This window comes from Prunus dulcis, chromosome 6, assembly GCF_902201215.1.
Source record: "Prunus dulcis chromosome 6, ALMONDv2, whole genome shotgun sequence".
Classification (NCBI taxonomy): Eukaryota; Viridiplantae; Streptophyta; class Magnoliopsida; order Rosales; family Rosaceae; genus Prunus; species Prunus dulcis.
Window position 1 is genome coordinate 6048844 of NC_047655.1, and position 13453 is coordinate 6062296.

Genomic DNA, 13453 nt, shown 5'->3' on the forward strand with positions numbered 1-13453 from the left:
AAGTATCGCCGCGCGGCTATACTAGTATTGACACGTGACGAAATGGGCCCTGGCCCCAGCAGGTCCTCTTTTTATATATATATATATATTTTATAAATAGTATAGCTGTGTGGCTATACTCGATTTTTAATAATAAAAATAGTATAGCTGTCCGGTCGTGTTACGGTTTGTATTATTTCAAAATAGGATAGACACGCGGCTATACAATTTTTGACACGTGGCCGGTCCTTTTTTATTTTTTTATTATAGCCGCCCGGCTATACTGGTTTTGACACGTGGGGAAATGGCGCAAGCGGGTCTTTTTTTTTTTTTTTTGGTAAATAGTATAGTCGCGCGGCTATACCCGTATTTTTAAATTATAAAAACCCTTTACATTATAAACACTTGACAACACTGACTAAAGTAAAAACCATCAAGAGCTTTCTCTCATTCAGCCACATTGAAGTAAGTTTAATTTTGTTCATTCTGAATGGAAGGAATAGCTGCAACGCGTTTCAGACTTTTATTTGCTTTGGTGATTATGTAATTTTTGGCTATGGCGCAACACGTTATTGAGGGTTCACATATGTCGTTCTCCTGAAGAGTCCAACTGCCATCCGAAAAATTGTGAAGCTTCATGTAAGGATGAACTCAAGGATGATGTCATGAGGTTTGAATGTGTGTCTATTGGTGAAGCAACTGTTTGTGTATGTTTTAGCAAAAATTACTAGTAATTAACAATACTGATGTTGGCATTGTAAGTGTCTAATAATAATCCATGATGCATTTTTATATGATTGGTGTTGTTGCTTTCTTCATCGTTTATTGTTTCACAAATCTTCTTCAATTGGACAAAAGAAGAAAAAAAAATCGTAACGAAATTTCACCATGACATTGGCACACTAAACTTCCCAAGCTTACAGATTAAACATGAGAAATTTCACCAAAGATTGGCTCCATTTCCTTGAGCCAACTTTACAGATTAAACATGACCTTAATGGCATTGCCTCCACCAGCAGTCTGGTTTCAAATGCTTTTTCCACTGACCTTAAAGGTTTTCCTGGGCAAATTCAACCGCCATTACATCGCTTTTGGCTAGATTGTTCCAAACACATTGACTTCAGGAATTATCCTGTGTATCTAATACTAAACACATTTACTTATGACTGCTTATTTGTTACGCATTTCAAGCATACATATCGTTATATCTTAGTTTGTAGTGGCTCTTTCTTTCAATCAAACCTCCCCAAATTGTACTCGTTCATTGAACTGTAAATACTGAACACTGAAGAAAATTTAGAAAAGAACTAACCCTTACTGAAAATAATGAAAAGAAAAGAAAGGGGGGCATGGTAAAAGATAAATCTTAACACTAAACGATGAGGACTCCTATACGAAAGGTACGGAACTTTTTATCCAAGTTTAGAAAAAGGACAGTTTTTGTGGAATTCATGATAACACGGACTTGAGCTTTCTCGAGGAAACCAGTTGGAGGGAGGTTTGAGCGCCCTTTTACTCAGAGATGCTGAAGATGATGATACGGACTACAACTGCTGCTTCTTCTTCTTCTTGTTATTGCTGGAGCAGCAGAGGTATGAATTGTCTTCACTCTAACTCCACTTTTCTCGTTTTCGTCAACAATTACTTTGCTTTCTTTCACTCTCAACCTTCGAAACCGATCAGATCTACAAGAACCCAACTAGAGCAGCCAAAAAGAGACTTACCCAAAATCACAAATGTTGAGGATGCTTTCAATGTGTTCGATAGAATGCTTCAAATGCGCCCTCTGCCTTCTGTTGTCCGTTTCAATAAAATCTTAGGTCAAGTTGCAAAATTGAAACATTACTCGGCCGTCATCTCATTGTATAACCAAATGGGTGTGTCGAGGATTGGACATGATGTTTATACCCTAACCATACTCATAAATTGTTATTGTCATCTAAACCAAATGGGGTTTAGTTTATCTGTATTGGGGAAATTCTTCAAACTTGGTCTTGAACCAGATGTCTTTACCTTCACCACTCTAATCAACGGCTTTCTTCTCGAGAATAGAGTGGCGGAGGCAGCAGGAATTTTCAACAAAATGATTGCGGGAGGGAATTGTCAGCCTAATGTGGTTACTTATGGCACACTAGTTAAGGGCTTTTGCATGAAAGGTAACAACAGTGCAGCTATTCAATTGCTTAGGAAGATGGAGGAAGGAGCTTGCAAGCCTGACCTAGTTGTCTATAGCACAATCATCGACAGTCTTTGTAAGGATACACTAGTTGATGATGCATTAAACTTCTTCTCAGAAATGATGTGCAAGGGTATTGCCCCAGATGTCATTACCTATAACTCTTTGATTAATGGAGTTTGCAAATTAGGTGAGTGGAAAGAAGCTGCAAGGTTGTTGAATGACATGGTGAGTAAAAATATCTTTCCAGATGTGTGCACATTCAGTGTCTTGGTAGACACATTTTGTAAGGAGGGGATGGCTGGGGAAGCAGAAGGCGTGGTCAAAATGATGATTGAAAGAGATATTGAACCTGATAGGGTTACATACAATTCACTTATGGATGGTTACTGTTTGCGAGGAGAAATGAGCAAGGCTGGAAAAGTTTTTAAACTAATGCTTAGCAAGGGATCGATGGTTGATGTTGTTAGTTGCAACACATTGATAAATGGATATTGTAAGCATAAGATGATGGATGAGGCCATGATGCTACTTCGGGAAATGACTTGTAAGGGACTGGTTCCGGATATCGTTACTTATAACACTCTTGTTGACAGTTGTTGCAAAGTGGGGAAATTAGGTGATGCACAACAGTTGTTCTCAGAGATGCAAGCTTGTGGTCAACTTCCAGATGTTCAAACTTATGCTATTCTGCTGGATGGCCTGTGTAAAAACCAACAAATTTCTACAGCAATTCAACTGTTTAAAGAGATGGAAGGCAAGAAGTTGGATGCAGATATTGTGATTTACACTATTCTTATTGAAGGTTTGTGCATAGCTGAAAAAATTGAATCTGCAAAGGAACTCTTTTGTAGTTTATCATCAAGAGGGCTTCAACCGAATGTAAGGACATATACCATAATGATTAATGGACTCTGTATTGGGGGCCGAACAATTGAAGCAGAAAAGCTGCTTATCGAAATGGAAGAGAAAGGTTGTTCTCCAAATGGTTGGACCTACAACGTAATTATTCGAGGGTTTATCAATAACAATGAGACAGTAACGGTGACAGGACTTATTCAACAAATGGTGGAGAAGGGTTTCTCAGCAGATGCATGGACTACAGAATTGATAGTTGATCTATTGGTTAAAGATAAAGTAGATCCTGCATTGTTGCCATTGATGCAAAAAGAGAATTATGAACTTAATTTGCCTCAGTTAAAGTTGAACAGATCTTCTGACCATCCCAATAAACATTGAAGCTCTTCCACCTCTGGCAACCATGGATGTGTTATATCTGTCATCTCTAAATCCATCATGTGACAATGTTGAGTAGTAGATATAAATTTACCGATAATTGTAACATCTTTGAAACAATTGGCTTGTTTTTTTGTACGCAGGTCTTTTTTAGTTTCTTTCACAAACATTGTGCAATTGACTGACTCTGCGTGTTTATACAGACTTGGTTATATAAAGATATCATTGGGGGATATCCTGTGATCGTGATAGAGAAATTTCTATGTTACTCTTTTAAGGTTGTTAAATTTATTAGAGAGAAGCAGGGTATTTGGACTGATATAATCCGATTTTTCAGCTGACCAGGACTTTGCAGTTTCGGCAAAAACCCCCCTTTGATTAAGGGGCCTTCTCAACTTCTTTTCAAATTTTTTTTTATTTGTAATAATTTTGTGAAGGACATGGTGAAATTGTCTAACCCTTGATTGGGTCTGAATGCTCATTTGGGAGTGATTCAAGATGGAGTTCAGAGGGCAAGATTATGTTTTAGTGGAGAGCAATGTTCAGAAATTCTAGCATCGTGCTTGCAGCTTGTGAAATGCAAATTTATTGAGTGCTGCTAAACGAACCCTAAAATTAACTGAGTACACCCTATAATCTAAGTTAACCATAATATTTTAATCAAAATGTAAAATTAACTAAGTACACCCTATTTAACTACCAAAAATAGCCCTAGTACAACACTCTAATACAAATTCTAAACCAGGTTTCTCTTTTTACATGAATTTGTGCCATCTTTTCAGATTTTGGGTTTCATCAAAATCTTTAATTTCGTAATACCAATCCTAAACTAGTACTCGTTGCATTATTCGTGAGCACCAAGCAATACGAAGATTTTTCTACGTCTGATAAGGGTTGAATATAGTGAGTAGGGTGTACTTATTAAAATTTTATTTGTTTCACAATTAAATATATCCTTTTTGATCATTTTATATTATGGTAAATTAGTAATGCAATAAGTAGTTTGGTAGTAGGGTGTACTCAATTAATTTTAGAGTTTGTTTAGCAGCACTCAATTTATTTGATAGTTCTTGTGGATCATGGTGGGAAACATATTTAAGAAATTTCAGACACAACTAATCATGAAAACCAAAAGGGAACTTGAGCAACTCAATACTGTAGTGGCCTTTCTTCAACCTGTTGATTTCTTATTTGCTCAGGTGTTCCTTGCTTTGGTGTTTCTCGGTCTTCATCTTTGCCTGCAAACTGATTCATCATAACTTCTCCAAATTTACCCATCGTCTGTGGGTTCATTGGTGCTCCTTGTGGTGATAGGCCATTAGGCATATTGGCCCCACCGTTTTGTCCTAAAATGCACAAAAATATGTATCACAATACCAAACATTACTGAGAAAAATGTGGACGGAAACTTAATTTTAACGTGATAAGTTGAATGACATGCGCGGTCTAGTTAAAAATAACGTGTTACACAAGCTATGCAAATACACATGCAATTTAATGGAGATTATAGGTTGTGTGCTGACCTGCATTGGTTGCTGCTAAGGCAGCTGCTCTTCTCCTTTTACTTTGGCTCATAGAACAGACACTAGATCACCACAATAACCCAGAAAACAAAGAAAGCTGGAATTGCAATTCCAAGAATTAATGGTAGCTTGCTGTTTTTCTTCTTGCTGCTGCTACCAGAAGAAGGGCCTCCACTGTTATCAACTACTGTCTTACAGAACCCCTCCAGAGGCACACAGATCAGGGTTGCCTGACGACCTTTTTCCCCCAAAAAAGCAAAAAAGAAATAATTTTAAAAAAAAATCCAAATTTGAGAATACAAAGCAAATAATAAAAGAATAGAGAAAAAATTATAAAGGACGCAATCGTTCCCCCAAGAAAAGTCCTGGGTTCGAGTCCTAGCATCCGTGTAGTGTGTGTGAGTTTAGTATGGTTATCGTCTCTCTTAATAAAAAATGTCCTATAAAAAAAACCTGAGCTTATACTTACACTAACTTCAGCTTGTTATTGTTTGAAATTGTGGTTGGTATGGGTCCACTGAGTTTATTGTCTGCCAAATTCCTAATAGATGGACAAAATTTCTGGTTAATTATGCAGAAATTAATTGGATGGAATATCATATGCTAGGAGAAATTTTCTAGGAAAAGCTCACAGTTGTTTTAGATTAGGTAAGGTGCAAAGAAAATCAGGAATGGATCCACTCAAGCTGTTGTTGTGCAAGTCTCTGCATTTCAAAAAATATTTCAAAAGTGACATAATTAGAATTTTGTAACAAAAAAATAAAATAGGTTTTCTGCAATTTACAATTTATTTATTTTCTTATGCAACTTACATTGTCTGAAGAGCATCCAAGGAGCTGAATTCTGGGAGTTGCCCAGAGAGACCAAAGCCACTCAGATAGCTGAAGGTTTCAAATGCATTACAAATTATAATAAATGTATTTTATTAATATGAAAAAATAAGACAAAAAACTTTAATTCAGCAAAAAATTAAGTAAATAAATAAATAATTACAGTGCTGTGACGCGGGGTGTGTCGTCAGCAGAACAATTGACCCAATCCCATGTAAATGAGGACGGTAGGCATGGGTCACCAGTCCATTCCTGTAGTGTGCTAAACTTATCTTGCAACGTAGCTAAACCTGCCACTGATAGATCAAAAGCAAAGCCACAAGGGAAAAATTATCATTATTTTTAATTTAATAACTAGAAAATGTCTATTAACGGAGTTTAGCCCAGTAGAAAAGAGTTTTGACTTGTAAACTAGAGTTTTCAGGATTGAATACCTATGACATCATAATTGTGTGTGTGAGATATAATAAAAAAATTAGGGACTAGATTACCAACCATCTTTGCTATCAGTTCCATCCGTGATCGGACCGCTGACATAATAAACTTCCATGACATTGATCAAAGGAGGAAGCGTCGAGTCCGAAGTAGCCACCAAAGAGAAGGAAGTGTTTGAAGAAGCACTTATGTTGGTAATGGACATCTCAACGACACTTCCATAGGCTGGAACAATGGGGTCGAAGTGAGACTTGCCGTCAATGTAGATCTCGAAGGATCGGGTTTGGGTCGAATCAAGTTCGGTTACTTCGGAGAAGTACATGATGATGTAGATGGGAACTTCAACGGGTGGAAGATCAGTGACCAGAAGTATTGCTTCAGAAGTTTTTGAGGTTGTTATTCCATACCGGCCGGAAAGCAGCTACAGGAGGCTGATCAGGCACAGATGTATCAATAGTTTGTGCATCAGTTGTGACTTTTACTAGTCCATTGCCAACCTCCACTGCATCCCAAATCCTATCAAAATCATCACTTGGATACCTGAAATATTTAATATCAGGAAATTAAAGTCAGCTTGAAATAAAAAAGAATTCAAGAATATTAGGTTAGTGATCGCGCAATGTGGAGAGAAATTTGTGCACCACGTCAATTCTTAAGCTTGGGTTAAGTTGACTAAGTTTGGCCAAGTCAGTTGAGAATTGGATTGAGGGATTGAATATAGCATTTAAGTACCATGTTTACAAAGGCTTGACCCTGACCAATAATCTTAAGGTCCTTAATTTGCATATTGTACTTATTAAAAATTTATAACATCTACATAAAACAAAAAGAAAGGCGTCAAAATGCTTGCTAAAATCGCTTTTGTTAGAAGCACGTTGAAATTTTAATTTCATTAAAATGCAAGTAGTTTATTTTTTAAAAAAACAATTATAAGAATTTCCTAAAGAACTAAGTACAGTAGGTGCTTTTCTAGAAAGCAATAAAAAGTGCTTTAATAACTCATAAGGACCTTTTGTTTTTATACCCCGCACAACCAAAAGTAGTTCAGCTCATCTGAAAAACGCTTTTAACCCTTATAACATTTCACTCTTTATCTAGGCAAAACAAAAAGAGGGAAAAAGAAACGTCCCACTTTGGTAGTACACTCTTTCTAACAAGGCAAAGAGAAAGTAGGTGAGTAGCATAGCATATATACCTCATAGCTTCAGTTGCACCATAAGCAACCCTTCTTGTGAGAAGCATGGCATATTCCGAATCGACATGGTTGTACATGTCCGAGGCCAAGCCCCGGATCTCAATCGCCGATATGAACGGAAGCTGGTTAGGCTGCGTCTGAGCAAGACAAAGCTCTATAGAATCACCTTTCGTGATATATATAACTTCATAATACACAACACCTTCAGTTGAAGTTTGAATGGTGTTCCAATAGTTTCCATCCAATTGAAGATCAAAGCTAGGAGGAGCTGACTTTTTGTCATAGTTTCCATAATAAAAACTTGCACGCACAAGAAATTGAGAGCCCTTTTCTGCTTTGATGGAGTAACAGTTTTTTTTCCTAGTTGAAAACACCCTCAAGGTGCCCATTACATTACACTCCATTGGTGGTTTGCACCACTTGGGACTTGCCATTTTGAACAAAGTCGTCGTCTCCTACCCATTTTATTGAATTTTCATCTGTGTAGGAATCCGATGACCCACAATTGATGCTAACAACTACAAATGTAGCAAGCAAATAGAAATTAGTTTGGATATAATGCACGCATTCAGGTAAGAATGATAATTAAGCACACAAAAATTGGGTTATTGCTAGCGCTATTACTGATTACATCTCTTTCAAGAAATCCACATAAGATATGATAAGGGCGCATGATAAATGAAAATTATTGTAATGTCATTTGTAATATACTTATTGATCACATATCTTGCAATAGTTACGAGAGATGAAATGTGATCGTATATACATATAATACAAATAACGTAATTAGTAAATGCGTTACTCACGATTAGCGGATACAGATAGAAGAGCTAGAGCAATGAAGAGCAACAACAGTACTATGGAGCTAGCCATGGTGAGCTGACCGAGCACTGAGGAGCAATATGGGAAGAGGCACATATGATATAAGTACTTAGGAATTAAGATTAACCTTAGTGATAGTGGGTTGGGTTCTGACCCTTAGATTAAGGGCTTTGACTTATGGAGCTCTTCCTGGCCAATAATGCCACGTGGCGTGTTTTAAGGAGATGGGTCGGCTGGAAATGTCTACTCCATTGGTGGAGATCAGGTGAGTTCGAGCTCACATGAGACCAAAAAGTACTAAAGCTAGACCGAATAGAATTGCAGAGTGCTTTATTTTTTTGGCTTAAAGGTTTTCTCTTGACGGAGCACTAACTGATTTCAGAGTATAGGTGAAGCTCCTCGGCTAAAACACACCAGATCCTAACTGTATTGACTTTGACTTTCGTTACAGCTCTCCATTCATTTGATTCTAGGGATCCTCAACGGCTGCTGGTGATTTTCTGGCAAAGGAAAGGAGTTGACTTGATTAAGAGCTAAGCAAGTTGAAGACCAAAGACCCAGCTAAGATAGCCACGACATTTCCTATGGAGATCAATGGCTTCCATATATATATATATATAATGGCTTCCATATATATATATATATATATATATATATACATTTGCTGTAATTATAATTGCTTTTATAAACAGTTGACAATAAGCTTGATGTACGTGCATGAACATGAAAACCAAATTTGTGAATGCATTCACATGAAGAGAAGAAAAATGTTAGAAGTAATATTAGACCACATTTGAATAGCTTGAAGAGATTCTTTCAATACGCAAGCCAACAATGATTTATAGGTGTAAATATGCGGCAGGCTACTAATAATACTCATCGAAATTTTGGTTCACATTTGAAAACCCTTACAAAGAACTTGTAGTTCAAATAGTTAAGAGTATTTATCTGAGGTTTTATTTCGATTCCCTCCTCCCCAATATCGCTTCGAATACCCTAAGACAAGTAAAGCTGGTGTTCAAGTCACTTCGACATTTGAAAAGAAAATTCAAAAGTGAAACTGTTAGAATGGAAATATATAACAATAATATTTAATAGGTCGTCCACTAGTTTACAAATATCTTAAGTTTCTTACAAGTTGCATTATCTTAAGACACCCATGAAGCGGAAGTAGCCAAAAAGAGAAAGGCAAAAAAAAAAAAGGCCACCCAGAAACCTGAAAATCTCAAGAGCTAGCACCTACAAATTTTGAACCCCAGACAGAAAAGGATGTCAGGAAGTTACCAAGTTCTATGGCTATTCTGTGTCTTGACAAAAGCAGGATACTTATAACTGCATAGAAAAAGAAAATTCAATAAAGACAGAACCCATGAAGAGTCGTCGCACATCGGATCTGAAGTAGCTTGGCCAAAACTTAAAACTCAATTCACCAACAAAACCTCAAATCCCAAATTCTCATTGTTTAAGCAGCTGGACCATGACGATACATTGGATGGTGACAGTGCTCTGGATTTGATGGACAATGCGGTGGGGAGTAGGAGGGGTGGTGCGCAGTGGTATATTGTTTTTTCCAATTTTAAGATAATTTTTTTTTTCTGTCTTTAATATGCATTTTCCTATTGAATAATTTTTTAAAATAATTTGTGGACCGAATTGCCCCTCCAAAACTAACAGAAGTTAAAAAAAATTGATGGAAATTGAGGATTGTCTTTGAATTGCTTTAAATTGAAACCACGGGGACAAAATTGATCAAATTGAAACGACAAAGACCAAAGTGATAAAAGTGGCAAACTATAGGGACCAAAATGGACTTTTTGCCTATATTAATTGGCAATTGGCAAATCGCAAATTCATTGAAAATAGCTTTCCAAGTTCTTCATTGGAGGCAATTTTACAAAGGAAGAGGAGCGTCAACATTGGGCTGCAACACTGACTCTATTAACAAGCATGAGCAATTTTTGATATTCTAATAATATATTCATAGAATTTCTATGTATTGGTAAAATGAGTGACCAATTATCACAAAACTTCTTGATTCAAAACCGAGTCTGCAAGAGATACTAGGTAATTACAGTCTGCTCTAACTATAAGCTCAGTTCAAAAGAAATACTTCACTGGCATACCTTCAAGCACCGTCATCCATGCTGAAACAAACAGTACATTCATGGTTGCCAAGGGTACAGCCATTTCAAAGTTCCAAATTAACTTCGCGATGTTTCTTTTATCAATGGCAACAAAGCCGGATCTACATCATCTTTAGACAATAAATCAACAATCAATTCCATAGTTGATGCATCCGCAGAGAAACCCCTCTCCACCATTTGTTGAATAAAAACCATTGCCCTCGATGTCTCATTACTATTGATAATCCCTCGGATAATTGTATTATAGGTGCAATCATCTGGAGAACATCCATTCTCTTCCATTTCTCCAACCAACTTTTCCGCTTCACTAATTAGGCCTACATTACAAAACCCACTGATCATTATATTATATGTCCTGACATTAGGTTGATGTCCTTTTGATGATAAACCATAGAAAATGTCCAGTGCAGATTCAATTTTTCCAGCTATGCACAAACCTTCAATAAGAATATTGTAAATCACAATATCAATATCCAACTTCTTTCCTTCCATCACTCTAAAAAGTTTCATCGCCATAGGAAGTTGTTGGGTTTTACAGAGGCCATCCAGTAAAACTGCATAAGTTTGAACATCAGGAAGATGGCCACAACCTTGCATTTGAGAGAACAACTTATGTGCATCACGTATTCTCCCCACTTTGCAGAAACCATCCATAAGAGTGGTATAAGTGATGGTATGAGGAACCATTCCCTTACCAGACATTTCCCGAAAAAGCATCATGGCATCATCAATGTTTTTGCATTTACAATATCCGTTTATCAATATGCTATAACTACGAACATTAGTCATGGAGTCCATGCAAAGCATCAGTTCAAAAACCTTTTTCGCCTTGTCCATTTCTCCTCGTAAACAGTAACCATCCATTAGTGAATTGTATGTAACTGCATTAGGTTCAATATCTCTTTCAATCATCATTTCGACCACAGTTTGCGCTTCCCCAACCATCCCCTCCATACAAAGTGTGTCTACAAAGACATTGAAGGTCTGCACATCTGGAAAGATATTTCTACTCACCATTTCATTCAACAACCTCGTAGCTTCTTTCCACTCTCCTAATTTGCAAACTCCATGAATCAAGGATGTATAGGTAATGACATTTGGGGCAATACCCTTGCTCATCATTTCAGAGAAGAGGTTCAGTGCATCAACAACTAATGTATCCTTACAAAGACTGTCAATTATCGTGTTATAGGCAACCAGGTTAGGGTTGCATGCTCCTTCCTCCATCCTTCTAAGCAACTGAATAGCTGCACTGTTGTTACCCATTCTACAGAAACCCTTTATTAGTGTGCCGAAAGTAACCACATCAGGCTTACAATTACCTGCCTTCATCATTTTGTTGAAAATTTCTGCAGCCTCAGCCACTCTATTCTCGGTAAGAGAGCCGTTGATTAGAGTGTTGAAGGTATAGACATTTGGTTCAAACCCAGATTTAAAGAGTTGTCCCAAGACAGAAAAACTAAACCCCATTTGGTTGAGATGACAAAAGCAATTAATGACAATAGTTAGAGTACAAACATTAGAACCAATTCCAAACAGACCCATTTGGTTGTAGAAAGAGATGACGACCGAATAATGTTTCAATTTCACAACTTGACCCAAGATTTGATTGAAACGGCCAACTGAAGGCAGAGGACGCATGTGAAGCATTTCATCGAACACATTGAAAGCATGCTCAAGATTTGTGATTGTGGTTGGGTCTCTCACACCAAACTGCTTTGGCTGGGTGTTTCTAGATTTATTTGGCTTCGAATTTGAGGGTTGAAAATGAAACAAGGCTGAGTAATCGTTGAAGAGAACAACAACAGTAGAGTGAAGAGAAGGCATACCTTTGCTGCCATTAGAAGATGCAGTTGCCGTCATCATCTTCAGCATCTCAGAGACTCAGCCGATACTCAAACTTGAATGAAAGTGGGAAGGAAGGAAGCTCTCAAACTTCGAACGGCTTTCCTTGAAAACGCTCAAGTCCCTCAACCGTCACTTCCACGCTCATTATTTTAATTCCGAATCACGTAGGGAGGGGGATTCCAACTCAGATATATATATCTGTATTAATAAACTTGACTAAGCATTTTTCATTTTATTTTATGTCATACTAATCGAATTAAAAAGAAAGAAAAAAAGTAATTTTTATCGTTCATAGCCAAAATTTAGCCTATAAATTTATAAATATCAATTTTTATAAAAGTTTTCTAATATAGTTAAAATTATACTTAAATAGAGATAAATATCCTAAAAAATAAAAATTAAATGAACCTATAAATATTGTGCAATTCCACCATGACAACCCACCAAGTTGCATCAACCACGAAAGAACATAAAAAAGAATATTGGAGGATCTTCCGATGGCATTAACAATAAAGAACATCTAATATGTCGCACATGCAAAAGCATCACCACTTGCTGAAGCCCAAGAGTATCCATACCAATCCCTGAATGCTGAATGAATTTAGAATAAATAAATTAAAATTTGATTTTTTAAGTTTGAGTTTTGACCAACAAAGACCATATTTTCCTGGTGCGAAACTAATCCTTATTGTCTCACATAAGGCCAACACAAGCACACATGTGTATACATATTAGAGCATCCGCAGGGGTGTATAATGGGCCCATTTTTTAGTTGTCATCTCTCTCCTCCCATTTTTCGGATACATTGCTGGACCAACAGCTTTAATTTTAAAAAACAACCAATTTTTAATTTTTTTTAGATGAAATCATATCTTCTTCGAATTTAAATATTTTTAATCATATTATTTATTTGGAACAACACCAAACGCCATATAATATTATGGTTAAATTATCAATACTCTCTGGAAAATATTAATAATATCCAACATAAATTAGTTAATACAGTCAGACATACCAAAAGAATCTTTAGTGTGATTTTGCTCTCTAAGTTAGATATTGTGTGCAAAATTTGAAATTTAAAGACATGATTGTAATAACTCAGAAAATCAGGTGAATCCTTAAGGATGTGTTTGGTTCTATTTAATATTTATGGATTAAGACTTAACTTATTTGCCATTGCTTGAAAAGGCATTGATATATGTTTGTAACGTGAACTTCAGTTACATTACCACAGGGAGGAACAATGGGGTCGGTCAGTAACCTCC

The 13453-nt window shown here is 36.7% G+C and overlaps 2 protein-coding genes and 1 pseudogene across 2 annotated transcripts; 1 reads left to right on the top strand and 2 right to left on the bottom strand.

Moving 5' to 3' along the window:
• The first annotated feature begins 1358 nt into the window (after positions 1 to 1358).
• On the top strand, positions 1359 to 3529 carry LOC117630162 (putative pentatricopeptide repeat-containing protein At1g12700, mitochondrial). Its single transcript, XM_034362910.1, has 3 exons — positions 1359 to 1379; positions 1450 to 1571; positions 1663 to 3529. Exons 1-3 carry the CDS (start codon positions 1359 to 1361, stop codon positions 3392 to 3394), a joined length of 1875 nt encoding a protein of 624 aa, XP_034218801.1. The 3' UTR covers positions 3395 to 3529.
• Positions 3530 to 4540: 1011 nt separating this feature from the next.
• Positions 4541 to 7808, bottom strand: LOC117630163 (annotated as a pseudogene).
• A 2189-nt stretch (positions 7809 to 9997) lies between these two features.
• On the bottom strand, positions 9998 to 12342 carry LOC117630211 (putative pentatricopeptide repeat-containing protein At1g12700, mitochondrial). Its single transcript, XM_034362956.1, has one exon. It carries the CDS (start codon positions 12213 to 12215, stop codon positions 10398 to 10400), a length of 1818 nt encoding a protein of 605 aa, XP_034218847.1. The 5' UTR covers positions 12216 to 12342; the 3' UTR covers positions 9998 to 10397.
• Positions 12343 to 13453: the final 1111 nt, after the last annotated feature.

Coding starts and splice junctions, on each gene's coding strand:
- LOC117630162 (XM_034362910.1), top strand. CDS start 1,359: ATGAGGACTCCTATACGAAAG. Junction 1,380..1,449: donor TGAGGACTCCTATACGAAAG/GTACGGAACTTT, acceptor CACGGACTTGAG/CTTTCTCGAGGAAACCAGTT. Junction 1,572..1,662: donor TTATTGCTGGAGCAGCAGAG/GTATGAATTGTC, acceptor GAAACCGATCAG/ATCTACAAGAACCCAACTAG.
- LOC117630211 (XM_034362956.1), bottom strand. CDS start 12,215: ATGCTGAAGATGATGACGGCAACTGCATCTTCTAATGGCAGCAAAGGT.